Source organism: Centropristis striata, chromosome 3, assembly GCF_030273125.1.
Source record: "Centropristis striata isolate RG_2023a ecotype Rhode Island chromosome 3, C.striata_1.0, whole genome shotgun sequence".
Lineage (NCBI taxonomy): Eukaryota > Metazoa > Chordata > Actinopteri > Perciformes > Serranidae > Centropristis > Centropristis striata.
Genome location: NC_081519.1, coordinates 37,744,815 through 37,763,670, shown reverse-complemented (window position 1 = coordinate 37,763,670; position 18,856 = coordinate 37,744,815). Strand labels below are relative to the sequence as shown.

At 38.1% G+C, this 18,856-nt stretch overlaps 2 protein-coding genes across 3 annotated transcripts in view; one reads left to right on the top strand and one right to left on the bottom strand.

Moving 5' to 3' along the window:
- The window catches only part of necab3 (N-terminal EF-hand calcium binding protein 3), a 45,233-nt gene extending 35,117 nt beyond the window's left edge, over nt 1-10,116 (bottom strand). Inside the window, exons 1-2 of the mRNA XM_059330050.1 lie at nt 9,750-10,116; nt 3,599-3,623 (exon numbers count right to left, since the gene is read on the bottom strand). Coding sequence (XP_059186033.1) covers nt 3,599-3,623; nt 9,750-9,872 — 148 coding nt within the window. The 5' untranslated portion in view covers nt 9,873-10,116. The remainder of the gene's footprint in view (nt 1-3,598; nt 3,624-9,749) is intronic.
- A 747-nt stretch (nt 10,117-10,863) lies between these two features.
- On the top strand, nt 10,864-17,567 carry rbck1 (RanBP-type and C3HC4-type zinc finger containing 1). Of its 2 annotated transcripts, none has more exons than XM_059329355.1 (13): nt 10,864-11,069; nt 11,158-11,205; nt 12,172-12,316; nt 12,656-12,752; nt 13,183-13,381; nt 13,539-13,672; nt 13,762-13,935; nt 14,799-14,917; nt 15,178-15,220; nt 16,055-16,234; nt 16,311-16,409; nt 17,037-17,180; nt 17,287-17,567. In XM_059329355.1, exons 2-13 carry the CDS (start codon nt 11,166-11,168, stop codon nt 17,365-17,367), a joined length of 1,455 nt encoding a protein of 484 aa, XP_059185338.1. In that variant the 5' UTR covers nt 10,864-11,069; nt 11,158-11,165; the 3' UTR covers nt 17,368-17,567. The 2 variants fall into 2 exon arrangements, with proteins under 2 accessions (XP_059185338.1, XP_059185337.1); XM_059329354.1 differs by having other exon boundaries at nt 14,799-14,959; nt 15,124-15,220.
- The last annotated feature ends 1,289 nt before the right edge of the window (nt 17,568-18,856 follow it).

Sequence of the window (18,856 nt, the reverse complement as noted above, 5' to 3'; positions counted from 1 at the left end):
AATACAGCATGATGTTCATTCAGTAAATTAAGAGTAAAATAGACGGTAAAGCAGGGTTTGCTTTAAGTTGGGGCTACCATGTGATTGACAGTCTTAGAACTTTTCAGTTCACCAACATTTTTGGTGCTTTAAACGGCTTGATCAGTGTTCAGTTGTACTAAACGAACTGCACAGTGCTAACCACACTAGTTATCAAAGAGCAAGCATTAGCTAATAACAAAGCATCCTTCCAGCTCCCAATCTGTTCTGCACATGTGCTGGTTCCATAAACACAAACCAATTGGTGACATCAAGTCCACTTCTTATCTACAGTCTATGACATGGACCTTCAGTTTCAGTCAATACAAGATGAGATGTTTCTAACATTGTGCAGATTGTGAGTCTTTAAATTACATTCAGTTACAGATGTCTTTTGAATAAAACACTGGTTTATTTTTTACCACATTATACCACTATGGATCTCATCTTTATTTTGTTGATGTTACATAACTGCAGTCTAGAGTAGTCAAGTCCCTGAGGTGTTTATTATTGGACGATAAAGAGCAGTGAATGCAGCGCAGTACATTTTCTTTATGTTCTCCTTTTTATGTAAACACGTCTTCCCTCTCCCCCACTGTTCTTTAAAGACGGCTCCTTCAGTGATGACAGTCATCTAAACTGAGCTCATTATAATAAAAACAACTCAGCAGTGAGCACATTTGGCCGGTAGCCACAGAACAATTCATCACGAATTGTAATAGCAAAGGTTAAGGGCTGTTGAGAAGTAATTGCTGTTTGGAGTCATGCTGATTATAGCCCCTGTGAACGCAACAATGTCCTGTTGATGTCCAGCATCGGTTGATTTGCTTTGGCATCTTATTTCATCTGTTGTGAGATAGAAATTAATATCTTTTTGGGCAGGGCGTTCTTAGTCACAGTGCCAGCAGAGGCAAGGACAGTTATTATTGCAGAGAGGATATTTAAAATCTCATGTGTAGGAGTAAAGCAATATTGCCTTATAAATTTAATATATGATGTTTCAAGCAGATTTTGCACATTCAAGGTTGTTTGATTTTTATTTTGTCCAGTGCAAAATATGTTTGCAGCATATTTTTATTCTTCTTTTCATCTTTAAAAAAGGTACAATAATGGTTAAATATTCTGTAAATACAAAGTATTTCGTTTCGGATAGTTTAACTCAGTCTTAAGTTAAACAAAACAAAAAAAACATGACAAACTTTCTTATTCTCTCCGAATCAAGGTCAACTGTTCAAGTACATGATGCAGTACAACCACACAACTTCAGACACAACAGACGTTGCTCTTAATTTTTAGAAAAACTTTTAACTACGAACTCAACAGCACATTCTGCATAACTTACAGCTGAATTGAACGAGTTCAGTAACAATTCCTCGGACTTGTTTAAATATGCAAAGGCAAGACAATCTCTCAAGCAGCATTAGATGAGACAGCTTGAGGAAAAGTGTCTACAACAAAAAAGCAATTTATTCATAATACATCTCCTGGAATTAATTTAACTTCACGGTCTGATGATATATTGCAGTGTACGAGTATCTATGGGGTATTGAGACAAATTGTAACTTCAGCAAACCCTCTTCGATCCCCTGTGATGCTTCTGTGGCTTGATTTCCCAGAATTACAAACCTGAAGTTTGTGGGATGGGTTTAATGAAATCTAGGTTGATATACATATTTTGACGCATCTTAGATTACTGTAATGCCTGGATATTGTTTTGTATAATTCAAAAATGGCACTTATATTGACCTATAAAACATCCATGTAAAAATATATGTGCAAGCAAGTGTGGTATCTACAATACAAGTATATGAGAGAGCTTATAATGTTGCTGTTGGCCAGTGTTTTCTGTTAATTCTACTGCCATATTTTGATTAGTGGATTTACAACCTTGATTATAGCAGCAGTCACATGGTTTGTAGTTGGTCCTACTTGATATTGTTGAAATTGTGACTGCCTTTGGTCGCCAAAGCTCTCTAAAGTGCCTTTCAGTGCATCTAATTCCCAATCAGGGCATGGCTGCACTAGGTCCATGCCCATCCATCTGATTGGTGGTCCCTGGAAATGCTTTTTTGAGGATCGCCCATTTGATCAGTTTTAAAGTTAAATGATGGTGCAATCTACTCGCCAAATGTCACCAAATTTGCCATGGTCAGTCAGACATCATATCTACACATGTCCACCAAATGTGGTTACAATAGCACTAATTGTCCAGGAGATATTCTATTTTTTTGTAATATATGACATATGCCCTGCCCACAGCATTTTAACAAACATTGATGGGACAGCTGTAGCAAAACTGTGTGGAATCAAAATATGGAAGACTTTCTTGGCTTTCTTGGTGACAGTTGCTCAAAATGTGTAGGAGGAGTATAACAGAAATTCATCTAGATGCAAATAGGTTTGGCTTTTATGGATCGATTTGTTTGGGCCCACAGGATCCAAGAAAAAAGGAAGAATGTTGGCAACATTACACAGGCCAAAACTTAAATTTGTTATAGAGCCACCATCTTGCCAAATTGCACCAGCTTTGATATTGTATTTCCTTGGTTCCGCAGCAATAAACCCACCAAGTGTGAAGTAGATCTGATGGATGGTTCGAGATATGCGAAAGGCACACTCACTCTCTCTCACACACACACAGATTCCTTGCTTTATACACTGTAATAAATGATTCTGTAGTCATTTAATTTTACTTAATATATTTGATAAAATGTATTAAATATAAAAGTGTCCTTGATTTTGAGGCAGTTGTTTAAGTAACTTTAATATAAAAATGTTTGAGATAGAATCTACTCATTTTGATCACATTAAATATAATCTTTATGTGTATGTAATTCTAAATCAAGAGAATTTTGAATGAATCCAACACAAAAGAATTAGTCTGTTTTTAATTGAAAGGCACTTCCTGTTGTTATTAACTCAACTTGTAACGTAGTTAGATTTAATTAATAATATTGCGTGCAATCTGTTGCCTCAATTTTATTGAGTAGCTATTGTTTATCTTTTTTTACAGTGTAGTATGTTGTAGGGTTATGTTATGTATTGAAAATAAAAAAATGCACAGTATTCCACACACTTACCTGCTTTGAGATACTTAACATTAGCAGTCACACTTAAACTTAATTAAAATGTGTTACTGAAATGCCTACCTGCCAGCATGGGTTCATGTGCGTATACATTTCGGAGTATGAGGAGCTAGCTTGTTTGTACTCGCCAATAAAGCCATATTATGATTCACTGCTTCAAAAAATAACTTGGCTCAGGCTGCATTAACATGACTCATTCATTTGTAAACAGCACCCAATCATCTGTGTCGACACTGACAGAGAGGTGCTTTATTTTGTGTGACAAGTACTTCCAGTCATGGCTACAATCCAGCATCTTAGCATCATTTTAATTAGGCGGAAAAACTTGTTGGTGCATGAGGAGATAAGGAGCTTCACTTGAAGAGTCATTCATGCAAATCCTTTATTTCTCCGCCCAGATTGTCTGAGGCATAATGAATAGTGGAAGAATATGTGGAAACAACAAGCATGCATTGTGACAAATTATTCATCACAGAACACGTGCATGCGCTTACCGTTTTTGTCTGCCCGGCGGAAAATCTGTAACAGGAGAAAAAGGGGGGGTAGGAGATGGTTATTACCTCGAGTCAAGCACCACTAAAGGGATTCTCGCAATAAGCACGTACAGGTTATTGAGAGTCATGGCAATTTGTCACAAACAAAATGGGATGTTTGACGTCTGGTTTGGAAGGTTCTTTTGTCCTGCTGCATCGAACAGAAACATCTGAACAAGGACATGAACAAAGGCTCTTGTTCTCTGTTTGTGTGAGTCATGTTAGGTTGAATGCAAATTTCTAGCATGTGTCAGTTGTAAAGTACGTTTGACAATTATCACTTCTGAAGTAAACAGTCATTTCAGAAGAAGGCCATCGAGTGGCAAAGAAACAAAACAGTCACTATCTTTCAGGTGCCTCAGTTCTAAATGAATTGAATTGGCTTGCGAAATGAATTGAGTTGTATAATGATTCTATGTTTTATGGTAAACTGTTGAGGTTTTGTTTGAACAACATTCAATGTCAATGTCAATGATTAAATGTTATTGGGTTGGGCGCAATGGCAATATTGTTTGTACTCTATAGATTCCTTTATTTACTGAATATAGTGTATCTGCAAACATTTGTCGAATATAGATTTTAATATGGAAGCATAGTCTTTGCCAAACATTTAGATTCGGATCCAAATAAGCAATTAACAGAGGAGCGATGGCCGCAAGCAGAGGCTCATTAATCGTGTAGAATCAGGCAGGTACATGAGTCCAGCTGATCTCCCTGAGCATTGAAATTCACTGAACAGATCAGTCTACTGACTCCAACCAACAGTTACTAATGCTGTTTCTGCTTTTGGCTTCTGTTGCAACTAATCGGAAACCTCTGGACCTGAATAGTAAAGCCAGGGCAGAAGTGCCTTAAACATCCATTCATATAATGGCCAGCAGAGGGCGACTCCATCGGTCACAAAAAGTAGTCTGATTGTATAGAAATCTATGAAAAAATGACCATTCCCACTTGATTTATAATGTCAGTAAAATCCCAGCAGCATGGTGTTAATTAAGTAAATTACTGTCCAATTTAAAGTGCAACTGACGATAAAGCAGCGTATGCTTTAGGGCAGGGATACTCAACTTGCTTTGGCCCAGGACCAACTTTGCAAAACGACAGGAGTTAATGAACAAACATGTAATTAGGGCTGCACAATTTTGTTATTATTGTGACTGATTCACGATATTGAAGGGACTTCAAATTTTCCATCATTACTCACATGTATTAATTAATTGATAACATTAATTAATAACACTTGCAGTTAGTCACAGTTAGGTTCCAGGCTACCATGCATGCTGACTCATTTCTTTTTTTTAACTAGCACTTTTCCTGCTATGACAAGAGCAGCCAATGCTGCTACACACTGCTGCTGTTTAATTTAGCTGATCCATGACCTGTTAGTTATACCTATAATACTATCAATATGCTGCTTAATTTGTTGACATATGTATACCAGCATTACTGAACAGTTGTATCAGGTCTGGCTCCTCTTAGTCTTTTCCCACTGGGGGTTTCTGGTGTACTGTGAGATGGCTTATGATTAGCAGGGGAGGCTGCAACACTGATCGCAGTTGTATTTGTTACAACAAAAACTATGATGAGGATGTTTCTGAATGAATTGAGAATAATTGGACACTTAAACATAAAAATACTTCCTGGAAAACAATTGCAAGATAAATTTGCAATGAAAGCAAAACGTTATGGGCTTATTCGAGCTTCAGAAAGATCTTTTTATATGGCACATACTGTATATCGTTAAAATACTTTAATGCTAGGTTGTGTGCACAGGGTAATAAGTGCAAATCCTGGAACCCTGAAGAATGAGGACTTTGTGCATAGTCAAAACATGCTTTTGATGATCTGTTCTTTTTTGCTGATGAAAAATTGACTATTATTCCTTGGCAAGACTTTTAATAATTGTCATTTAGCCCTATCGTGTTTTCATCTTTTTCCAGAGGGTTGAACATTCACAATCGCCAATGACAGCTACTCTAAAGCACAGCCTCGATTCAAGGCAGATGATAATAAACCCGTTTGACACAGATCAGCTGAAATCAACAACAGAATGACTTCAGTACGGATGAGTGACTAACCCTGGGAAAGCAATTTGTTGGCTGACACGAACACGACACAAGGCCATAAAATATGGCTTATGGCTGACCATATGAGGATTGTTAGTCAGCTGCAGGCAGCCTTGAAAACAAGCTGCCTCCTGGTCAACAAAGGGAAAATTACAGCTTTCAATTCCAGTCAGAACATCAACACACAACTTCATTTTAAAAGGATACAGATTTAGAAATGTAAGACTAAAAAGAGATTCCATCACTTCCAGTATGTTTATATTTCTAATTTGAGAGACCCCTGACGAGGATCACAGACTGCAAAAGGCAACTGTACAAATGATTGGACAGGTTTTAAATAAGCCCCCAGTGTAACCATAATCACTAAGCCACTTATCTGGACTGAAAACGAAGTGCTCGCAAAATGCCTATTATGATCATCTACTGAATTGTATGCAAACACAACATGAGTGCGGTGGATCAACGCTGAAGGACTTTGAAACTGAAAATCAAAGACATGTTTTTAATGGACAGTTTGAGTGACAGTTTTAACAATCAGGTTTGTTTTTATGTTCAATAAGTGGGTTAGATAATTGAACTAAACTTGCTCCAATATAAATCACTCTCCACTGGAGTCTCTCTGACCTAATGTTCGAGCAATAAAGCTGCTGAATAAAATGTTATTGATGGCCAGAAATATGAATTATCTTTTGCAAACTTGATTATTGGAGAAAATGTCAGACAGTTCGCCGTATATAAATCAAATTGGTAAATTGGTTAAAGTGCACAATAAATGCCATCAAAGATGATTCATGATGTTCATTTCCTGAAATCAAGGTCCCATTAGGAGTAAAATAGACAATAAAGCAAGGTTTGCTTTAGGGTGGGACTAGCTTGTGATTGACAGGTCGCATTAGCAGTGTGTTTTCAATTCAAAGTTGTAACTGTAACATTTTGTTTGCCTAAAAATGTGCTTTTTAGTGTTCAGTTGGACTAAAACACACAAGAACTCATCTGTTTTTATGAATAACTGCTGCCTCTTGCTAATCAAGATAGCTAGCTAACCCTGCTAGCTAGCTAATGCTAGCATTACCTTTTGGCTACTCTGGCTGTTCTGTGCATGCACTGGTTGCAAAAAAAAAGAAGATGGTGAAGGCCAAAAACCAAGATGAAAATGGCCTAAATGTTGAGCTCAAGGCTTCAAAACACTGACTATGTCCATTATTTTTATGCAGTCTATGTTATCAAACCGAGACATATAATGAAACTCCTACCTGAAGAAATCTAACTGCCTGGAGAAGATGTTGAGCAACTGAAAAAATTAAAACGTGATCTGTTTCATTTGATCAATATCTATCCCACTCCTTCACTTTGTTGTTTCTATCTTTATATCGGTCAGGACTGACATGCTTGTCAGCTTTGACCTACAGGTTATTAATAACACCACAACCTGCTCCGCACTTTCATTTTCCATAGGTCAACAAGCTCAAGGTCTGCACCTACATGCCCTCTGTCAGTCAATGTCTGCCTCCCCACAGCTTCAGTCCTGACTAATAACAAGAGCCAGGCCATTTCAAACCACTTCACAACACACTCATTGCTCTTATTTAGATCTATCTGTCTAGACTCTAAGGTGACTATAAAGCTGCAAAATACTGTCTGTGCTAAAGTGAAATGCTGCTTTTAATAGCCTGATGGCAGGACACTCTGACCCACTACATGAATCTACGATTCAATATTCTATCTGCAGGAATAAGATATGCTTGATTAAGGTTTTTGTACAGTACAGTACATTTCCTTATCCAGTCTTGGTCAGCAGTGTTTTTCTCCCCCCTTGGCACTGTAACACATCTAAGCTGCATTTGTCCCCCTCCTGCTCGATTCAATGGAGACCAGTTACAGTACGGAGAAACTTGTTTGTTGTGTGGCAGGTTTTTTGGGTGCAGTGTCAGAAGACGATAGTGCATCATTTACAGCAGGCCCATAAAAAGGTCAGACCTGCTTCCTAGAGCGCTGCTGTTCTGATGTCACAGTGGCAGGTGTTAAGACAGTGGGTTCTCTCAGGCTCTGCTGACACACTGTTTTCTGCAGGGCTTTAGATGTGTTGAGGAAGAGGAAACCGGAGCTCATGATCATATTTTATTGAACATGTTCTATACGCCATATTTTCTTCCTGCCATTTCTCCTTGAGGATTCTCAGTGATTCCCTAACATGTATATTTCAAACTGATTCCACACATGCCATTTTTGTTTGTTTTTGTTTCTCCAGCTCAAAAGCAGCAAAGCATGAAGCAGAGGGAGAAAAGATGAACATCAGGAGAAGCAGGACAGCAATGTGAGAGAGAGGGAGAGAAAATCAGAGATGGTGCTGGTGATCGAGCAAGCCTCAGAATTGCAGAAGCAGGGGATACATAAAGCAAAGACATCAGAAAAGCAGCAACAATGATAAAACCGCCTTAAACAGCCATCACAAGACTCATTAATTGTCCCTGGCCTTTGAACAGGACATTGAGTTAGTCATATACTGTGAATCTGTGCAACATTACTGACTGGCTTATTATCAAGTGAAAAGGATTCAATATACACCCACTACTGATGCATCAATCTCACTGTCTGTTGCATGTACAGCTGGCAGCTTTTTTTTTTTTTTTTAAATCTCCAATAGACTATTGAAAATCAATGTGTAGCACTGCCATAATGAAGTTCATCCACCGGCATTTTCCCTGAAAATCAATCACCACTGATCTGCTTTACAACTCCAGGCACACAAAATATTATTTATTGTTTAGGCTTATGAGCTGACCAGCTGACTTTACTGAGCCTACTGTAAGCAGTGGGGACCAGGAGAAACACCATATAAATACCATAGTCTTAGGTCTGTCACCTGAAATAATTTAGGACCAAAAATGTCCAATGTGCACATTGTTTCGCCTTCACCAAAAGAAATTATGAAGTGAAAAGAGGCAATGAGCAAATAGGCACGACAATTAAAACCAAGACAGTATGTCCTTTTTTTTTGTTGCTCTGGACTATTTAGTATATCTAGACTAATTTGGATTGTCCATGGCACGGGCTGTTTTAAGCAATTCAAACACAATTATATTTTTGTGTTGGGACCCATCAAGCAGAGTGTGCTAGTGTGTTTGGGCTCCTTTTAACAGAAAGAAAACTCAAGGTTGAAGACTAAACGTAGAGGCACTGTAGTGCTGCACCCTGTTCAGGGACAGTTTGTTCAATTCTGCCAAATTTGAGTAATGTGTTGTTTTCTTAGATGTAAGGCTGCCTGTGTACTGCATTAGACACAAAGCAGACAGAAAGACGTCAGTTAGTGAGAGCTCTGATTTGGACACATCCTTGGCCTACTAACCCAGAACATGACAGTATGTGATGGATGGATAATTACTGTGTTGATGGATGGTTTTCTGCTGCAGTGCTGCAGGTTAATCAGGCGGTGGGTGTTATTGGTTTAAACTCTAATTGGGCTGGGTGTGTGTTTGCGGGCATGTGTGTGTGTGTGTGTGTGTGTGTGTGTGTGTGTGTGTGTGTGTGCGTGCGTCTTTGAATATCTGTTGTTGTATAACGATTTTGAAAGAGCAGAGGTGTTTGTACAGTGTGTGTGTGTGTGTGTGTGTGTGTGTGCAATATAAAGAGGAGAACCCCCAGCAGTCCCTAAACCTGTCCGACTGTGAGAGCTTCATTTATCATGCAGAGGCAGCAGCTGCAGCTCTTCCTACTTTCCTCTGGTGCACACACACACACACACACACACACACACACTGAGACACATTGACACACACACAGCCATAGACTCTGCATCATCATTGGGTATAAGATTTGGGTATACAAGAGAAGAACCTATAATAAAACAATTCTGTTTAGACTTTTATGTAATTAGAAGTAATTAGCTATAGCTCAGTCATACATTTTTGCACAGTATTCTAACTTTTACAGTTAATTTGTCAATACTTTTAAAGAATAATAGCAAGGGTAGCTTATAGCTGTATTAACTTAACAACAACCACTTTTATTGATAGGCCAATATAGAATAAGAGGGTCGATGCACTCACATCATGAAAGATAGTAAGCCCTTGTCCGGTGCTGTGCAGCGGCTGCTGTTGCTGCTGAGCCCGAAGATGCTTCTGTTTGGCCGACTGCAGGCACATAGTGATCATCTCCGTACAAGCCAGCATCTTTGAAACGCGTCGAAAGTAACACCTTGATCGCTTAAACTGCTGAGGCTGAAAGGTTGAGGTAAAGTAACGCTCGTAGTCTGGAGTCTGTAGTGGAGAGGCAGGTTGCAGGTGAGACAGATACCAAGTGGAGGCAAAGCAGGCGGGGACTCAGAGATGCTCTGCAACTTTGTGGTGGTGGTGCTGCTGAGCAGAGCTGCCAGCCTCCTGCTGGAGCCGCTGTGATTGGCTCGTTTATCTGCGCGTGCATCTGGAACTTTATCAGCACCAAACGCGCTTCAGCCTCTAATAACGTTTGGTGCAGCAGATATTATTAATATAATGAAATCATCAATGCATGAAACACAAGGTATTCTATTTTTAAAATGCTACACAAACGTCGCAATATGGACTATTATGCAACATTTGGATATGATTATGACGCACAAGAGAGATAATCAATTATTGACACTAATAAACACTTTACACGTTATTGTTTTGAGTCGTGCATCTTATAGTCCAAGAGTTAGATATACAATCAGTCTAAAATTCATATAAAATTTAAAGTTTAAAATTGTGAAGTTTTTAATGTATTCAGGTCGAAAACAACTGAGCTGTAAAATAGACCAACTTCTATCAGACACTGCCATCTGCTGGATCTTGTTGATCATTGTTTAGACTTTTTATTATTATTTTTTTTTATAAATGTGTGTATGTGTTACATATACCATATGTTTAATGACCTTGTTTATTCATTGCATGCATGTTAATTATGTTTTTCTCTTTTTTTGTAGCTACATCTTTGAACTGAAGAAATGTATGCATAATTAGTGTAGGATTATTTAAAGTGTGTGTATGCGTGTGTGGTGGTGTACTTGAATTATTTTGTCATCAATTTTTCTTTCTTTCTTTTTTTATTTTTTCACAGTCTTTAAATCAACACTAGAAATGTTCCTGGAGTAAGTGAGTCGGGGGGCGGAGCAAAGCGATTCCTCGGCGACCCTTTTAAAATTTCTCTTCCTGAACTTGAGTCAGTTTCACTTTCCGTTCTACCTGCTGAGAGCTGGGCTGGACGCCGCGACTTAAGAAGAAAAACAAGTAGTTTAGTGTCAACTAAGTTGTTATTTTCCTTACAACTTAAACTTAAACTACAACACCTACCTCTAAGTCGACTACAGGAAGTGTGTGTTGGATGCGAACACAACACGAGCCGAGAAGGTTGGATATAAACTAGTATTACAGACAGCTCTGTTTTGTTGTAACTGCGATGTTTGCGGGATATATTATGTCCTACCTGTCGTTTCAGGTGTAATTATGGCCTCTGAAGTTACACCGAGAGCCGATTTGAAAGAGGGTGAGTGGCTCAGCTTGGTTTAAATTATGTGTAACTTGTTATCGTCACACTGTTAAAATAATCGCCTAAGTCATGTTTTGACAAAATTGTGTCAAGTGTGTGACTTAATCGGATTTATTATGCCTAAATCAAAATAAGATTTGATTTAGCAAATTTTTTGAACATGCCTTTGTGACTTTAAGATATGGTAACACTTTATTTTGAAGGTGTCTATATAAGAGTAACATGAGCGTGTCATAAACATGACATGGGATGTGTCATGAACATTAATGACACTTTGAAGTAACATTAATGCTCATGATATTTGTCATGTCATGTTTCTGACAGGCTTGTGTGACTCTTATGTAGACACCTTCAAAATAAAGTGTTACCATATCTTGCTTAAGTCACAAAGGCATGTTCAAAAAATTGCCTAAGTCACTTATTTCTCTTAAGTTAAGTTAGTTAAGTTAATTTACACACAGTGTTATTACTATGCCAATAGCCATCCTTTGTTACACCCTTTTTGAGTGAAATGATCAATAAAAGTTTTTGTGTTTCCTTCTAAACTTTAGTTAGGCGAATAATTTAACAGGGTGATATTATGTAATGCAGCCTGCTGCCAATATGTGACATTAAATGAACCAATGGCCCAGTGATAATGCATTTTAAATGTGTTAGCCTACTGTTAGCATTGAATTTCTATCAGAAGTGTTGGAGAGGATATGGAAGTGGGTCATTGTTTTGACTGTCATAAACTGTGAATTACAATTGCACTGGAAGAGCAGTCAAGTGTAACTATTTATTATTTTCAACTGGGACACTTAACATGTATGTGAAAGAGATAGAAATGTATAAACAGTGCAGCATATACAGCAATACACAAAGCAATGCCATCCAAAGGTAACAGCCATAACTAAGGGGAAATTAAGTGTGTTGACAATAAGCCACATAAGAATAAGAGCTGTTTATATGCTCCCTGTGCAGCGGAAGAACTGGCCCTATCTCTGAGTGAAGCCCTCAGCAGCGGGGATGCAGAGGAAGCAGCCAAACTGTGCCAGAAACTGTCCCAACTCTCTGTCCCAGTGTCCGTCAGTGTCCAAAGTCAGGCCTACCCTCCGGACTCCATAAGGTGAGACACAGCTGTGTGTATGCACGTGTCTGGGCGTGACTTCCTTATTTTAAAATTCCTTATTGTAAAATTAACTTTATTGCTCATGGAGAAGAATTTCCGTCTTTTCAAGAGCTGTGTTTGTTTTTAGACTGAGGTCTGTTTTAAATTGGGATTATGTAATTCATAGGGACACAAGAATGAAGGTCAAGTGTGACAGCAAGAAATGAACAATCTAAGTGTGTGTGTGCATGCACTGCCTGTGTGTCAGTGTGTGGTTACTACTGGAGTTAGAGATTTGCAAATATGTGAATACCTGTTAAATATTAAGATAAGTTCCTCTTTTTTTCTGTTCAACAGGTTGCGGGTTGGAGTGGAGGATGCTCAGTCAGAGGACTACATCCCAGTGACTGTTGTGGTTTCTTCTGACATGACAATTGCAGACCTGAAAGAGAAGGTACTGATGTGACAACACACACCCCCAATAGATGACATAGAAACCTTTTAATACCTTATAATATCAATAATGTCTTCTGAACCCTTAAACCTCATAAAATAAAAATAATTATTTATTCATTTTGCCCTTGTTTTCTGTTTCCTTGCCGTTGACTTTATATTGTTATCAAGGTTGGGATGGTTACTTTAAAAATGTATTACAAATTAGATTAAATGTATTCAGCTACCAAATCCAAGTATCACAATGCTAAGTAATATAACTTGATTACTTTCCATTACTTTTGGATTACCTTATATTAATATAATATGTATGAATGTTTCTTCAAATCTATGTCAAGCATTTTCATCTCTGAAAGGTACAACTTGCTGCGCTGTGATGAATACAAATGTCATTTAATCCTCCGTCTATCCCTCATTTTGTGTTCTCACAGATCAGCAATGACTTTGGGTTCGTCCCTGCGCTGCAGCGCTGGGTGATAGGGAAGCGGTTGGCTCAGGACCGGGACACGCTGTACAGTCACGGTATCCGTTCCGACGGTGACCAGGCCTTCCTGTTTATCCTCTCCGCCCCTGCTGTCAATCTCACACGCCAGCAACACAAGCTGGACCAGGAGCAACAACGCATAGAGGGTCCGTGACACACTCACACAGAAATCAAGGCTCACAGTATTTGTGTTTAATCAATTTGTATAAATCCTGGTCAGGTCTGAAACCGTATTAGGGTTCAATATTGGCCTTCAATATAGGTTAAATTACACAATTAACAATGGTTAATTTCATTTTTCAGGCATCATGGAGTCCATTCAGCTTTTCCCCAGAGGGCTGGGCGGAGGTGGTGCTGAGAAGACCGCTCCCCCCCTAGAGACTCCTCCTCCTCCTCCTCCTCCTCCTCCTAAACCTGCTGTGCTTCCTAAACCTAAGGTCAGAATGCACCCTCTCATCTGCATTAGACATGGTGCCTGCATTGATTGAGCTTGTTCGTGTCTACATAACTGTGTATCTGTGTGTAGTTGGGCTGGGCCTGTTCTATGTGCACGTTCTTGAACAAACCAACGCGTCCTGGCTGTGAGATGTGCGGAGGGGACCGGCCGACAGATTACCAGGTGCCTGAAGTCTACCAGCCAGACCCACAGGAGGTTCTTCGAATCCAGCAGGAACAACTGGCCATGTTGCAGTATGAACAGGTAACAGTGCTGTTCATTAAAAATCACATTTTTTTAGTCCGATGGCCGAATTTATATCTCAATTCAACTTAACCCTGATCACAGAGACAGTGCAGCTGGCAGCTTTACTGGAGTTTTCTGTTTCTAAAACTTAAAAAGCCAATTATTGATGTCATAGTTGCCCTTCCTAATTACATGCATGAGGGGAGCAGAATATTAGATAAAACTTGTTCAACATATAATTGAATTAATAACTCTATGATACTGTCAAACAAATGTGAACATTATAGGCATAACAAAAATAGACTTTATGGCAGAAAAGTCATATTGGATCATATTAAATTGTACTGATCATTCCAAAAAAGTGGCCACAGAGTGTACAGGAAGCCTGGGTTTTTAATTTGCCATGGTTTAACATTTATAAGAAAGGGAAAAGCCATCAGCTTAAATCGTTTTTATATTTCATTTTGTGACACATTTTTTGTTAATATTTCAGTTTTCAAGGGATAGTATGACAGTTCTCTTTTTGCAGTTTCTACATATATTGATTTCTTATAGTTGAAAATGTGTGCAGGTCTGATTTTTAGGAAATTTCAAAACTGAAACCTTCTGTATGATATGTAGGATAAATGCATGACACTCACACTCTAAACCCAAAAAGATCGAAGTATGGGGAAGTAACACAGCAGAATAACTTTGATGGTGGTCAAGTGGAAACTATTAAAGCTGATGCCAAGAGCTTTTTGTTTTTAACAGTCTTCAGCACTTTCACTTTCCATTTACTGAAAAAAAACCCACGAGATAATGGTGTTTGTAATGAGTCATGAAAAGTTGTAGTGAATCTCTGTATTCTCATTGGCTCCCCCCCTCCGCGGGTGATGAAGGCTCAGCAGGAAGAAAGAGAGAGGAATTTCCTGCACTTGTTGGCAACAGAGGAACATAATGTTATCCCCAACACCACAGAGGCAGACTGTCCCATCTGCTTTACTGCCCTGGAGCCAGGAGAGGGCATCGTGCTCAGAGAGTGTCTACACATGTTCTGCAGGTCTGACACAGTTAATGATTCTGTAGCTACACCATATGCTGCAAAAGTGTTTAAAGTATTTTATAGCTATCTACAACAGCCACATACTCATGCCATTATCTGCCAAATGTACACATGTAAGTATTTAAAGCTTTTATACATTAGTATTGTGTTTCCTTGTCTAGGGAGTGTCTCAAAGGCACAATAGTGAACAGTCAAGATGCTGAGGTGTCCTGTCCTGAGAATTGTGAGAGCAAGCTACTGGACCGAGAGATCAAAGCTGTGAGTGATGGAATGGAGATCTGATGAGAATGGGAATAATAACATAAGACAAATAACGATAATCAAGACAGTTATGTGTAACGTCTGTGACCAGATTTAATTTCAGCTGTTTCAGTGGAGGATTATGACAGAAAATTACATGTTACTGTATACAGTACAGGCCAAAAGTTTGGACACACACCTTCTCATTCAATGCGTTTTCTTTATTTTCATGACTATTTACATTGTAGATTCTCACTGGAGGCATCAAAACTATGAATGAACACATATGGAATTATGTACTTAACAAAAAAGTGTGAAATAACTGAAAACATGTCTTTTATTTTAGATTCCTCAAAGTAACCACCCTTTGCTTACTAGAATATAAGACATGTTTTCAGTTATTTCACACTTTTTTGTTAAGTACATAATTCCACATGTGTTCATTAATAGTTTTGATGAATCTACAATGTCAATAGTCATGAAAATAAAGGAAACGCATTGAATGAGAAGGTGTGTCCAAACTTTTGGCCTGTACTGTATGTGTCTGCAGTGCAAACAAAAAATAACAATAATAATAATTTCTTATTCTTCAAACCTAATCTTAATTATTTAAGGAAATCTTTTCAAGTAAAAAATAATCTCAATAAGGGAAAAGTAAATGTCAGTAAATACTTACTCATTCTGATGACCAGGGTTATAGTAATATTCAGCTGTCAGCATTTACTCAAAAGTCAAATACATTTTTCAAAACTCCTCCTTGGAGAGAAAACCTCAGGAGCCTGCAACCGTACATTATGTTCACTCTTACTCTATCTCTCTGTCTCTGTAACCACCACATGACCCTGGATACAGCTGCTCACAGAAGAGGAGCACCAGCGGTTTCTGGAGTTGCGCCTGAGCATCGCAGAAAGTCGCTCCGAGCACAGCTTCCACTGCCAGACTGCCAACTGTCGAGGGTGGTGCATCTACGAGGATGAAGTCAATGAGTTCCACTGTGAACTCTGCGATGAGACCAACTGCATTCTCTGCAGGGTCCGTATCTGACACTGACCGATATTTTCTTCTTACTGTGCACCAAACATTGAGGAAGTTGTGTGTGTGTTTGCAGGCTATCCATCAAGGCATGAATTGCAAGGACTACCAGGATGACCTGCGCATCCGAGCAGAGAACGACATGGCAGCTAAGCAAACTAAACAGATGCTGGAGGTAGGTCAACCTTAAAGCTGCAGACTGTTCAACTGCTGATGACGTTTAGAAAAAAGAAAGAAAGTAGCCAGGGGTTTCCCCATGATCTGAGATCAACATTTTTTTTTTCTAGCTGGGTGTATGATAAAGAATCAGTATAAATTGTTCGATATGAAAACTTTTTTTTACATAACATAATGCATTTTCTTTCAACCTTACTATAATTTTCTTCATTTATTTATCTACTTATGTACCTTTTATTGTTTATTTTCATTTTAGAATTGTTAGTTACTTACTATAAAAATGTATAAACTTGCAGGAAAAGGAAAGTATGAAGAACATTATATGTAAACAGATGCAAAATTATTTAACCCCTGCAATAAAGTATTTCAAAAAAACATAATGCAGAAAATGATGCCTCGGGTAATTTAGAAATGGTGTCATCGTATAGGCTTTTTTAAATTATATAGTCCACATTTGTAGCTGTTTCATATAACTTTTTTTTGTTCTTTTTAAAATCACCATCAATTAACAACAACATATAACAACTATAATTCAGTGTTGATTGTCTGAGTAGTTGTATTATTTGTGCATTTCTCCCTGTGGCTACTTTACACTTTACATATTTTCACTATATTTCAAATTCAGAGTCTGCTACAGAACGGAGAGGCCATGAAATGTCCACGGTGTGACATCATCGTCCAGAAAAAAGATGGCTGTGATTGGATCTGCTGTTTGATGTGCAAGACAGAAATCTGCTGGGTCACCAAACAGGCTCGCTGGGGTCCAAATGTAAAAATATTCACTCATACAAAAAAAAAGAAGATTACACTTTTTTTTTTTTTTACAGTGTCTACAGTGTTTGAGAATGACTTTTTCTTTTGGCTGTATCTTACAGGGCAGCGGTGACACATCTGGAGGCTGTAGATGTCGAGTCAATAATCAGCCTTGCCATCCCAACTGCCAGAATTGCCACTGAGGGAAGCACACTAATGAACAAACACAGACGGCTGCAAGCACATGACACATCTGAAGAAACGCAGACCTCGGCTGATGTTTAGGCTGTTAGCTTAATGCTGGCTCCCTCTATGTGCTTACTTTTCTCATTGTTTGTTGTTTTGTCACTGATGCACACCTTTCTATGTCAGTGCAGTAAAAAGGATACAATACAGTACAGGCCAAAAGTTTGGACACACACCTTCTCATACAATGCGTTTTTCTTTATTTTCATGACTATTTACATTGTAGATTCTCACTGAAGGCATCAAAACTATGAATGAACACATATGGAATTATGTACTTAACAAAAAAAGTGTGAAATAACTGAAAACATGTCTTGTATTTTAGATTCCTCAAAGTAACCACCTTGCTTACTAGAATATAAGACATGTTTTCAGTTATTTCACACTTTTTTGTTAAGTACATAATTCCACATGTGTTCATTAATAGTTTTGATGAATTTACAATGTAAATAGTCATGAAAATAAAGGAAACGCATTGAATGAGAAGGTGTGTCCAAACTTTTGGCCTGTACTGTATATAAATGCGTATAATCTTCCAGCTACATATTCTACATCTCAGCAACTGATGATACTAACTGTCAGTGTGAGAAAATAAGCTTCTCTGGGATCTTTTGTTATAATAATACTTTGTTGTGATGAAATAATGCTTAATATATATTTTGACATCTGGCCACAGATTTCATCACAATTCAGTTTTAGTAAGCCAGCAATCCTATTGTGTTTATTTTTTTTAAATCGTAGACAGAAAGGAAAGAAGAGGCTAATATTCAAATTCAGGGAAATAAAAATATCTCCCCGCAGCTAACATCTCCATTCATAATGAATGCCTTGCTTTGACCTCTGTCATATATGGCTATAACTAATTAACTATAACTTCCAATAATATTCATTCATAAATAATTTGAATTTTCTTTTTTACAACTCATCATTAAGTCTTTACCAGAACTCCAGAAATGAGAGTTACAATTGCTGGATACCAAAGTAAATTGACCAAAAAGTTGTTGTTTTTGGAGTTGTAACCTGTGTATATTTGCTTTTTTGGCTTGACAAGTGACTAATATATTAATTTGTTATCAGTCAACTAATTGGACTGTGGTGAAGGATGTTGTTTACATTGAATGAATGTGTTCTTAATGCGAAACATGCTGCTTTGACGCACTTAATGACTTTGAAGTATCAGATGGAAACTTGGCGTGGAGGACAAAAATCGATGCTGTACTTTTGTATTCAGAACTTTAACTGTGGTTCTTTAGTGTGCGTTCCTCAAGAATTACACATACCAATATGCTATTATATATACAATATATTTGGTTTATGTGTTGGATCCATGAAGTTTGTTCCACTTCCCTTCCATGGGTTTTTTTTGTAACATGACAGGCCTCAAATCCAATAAATTGAAACTACAAGCAAAGCCTGTTAGCTTCATCGTAACACAATTAAATATAT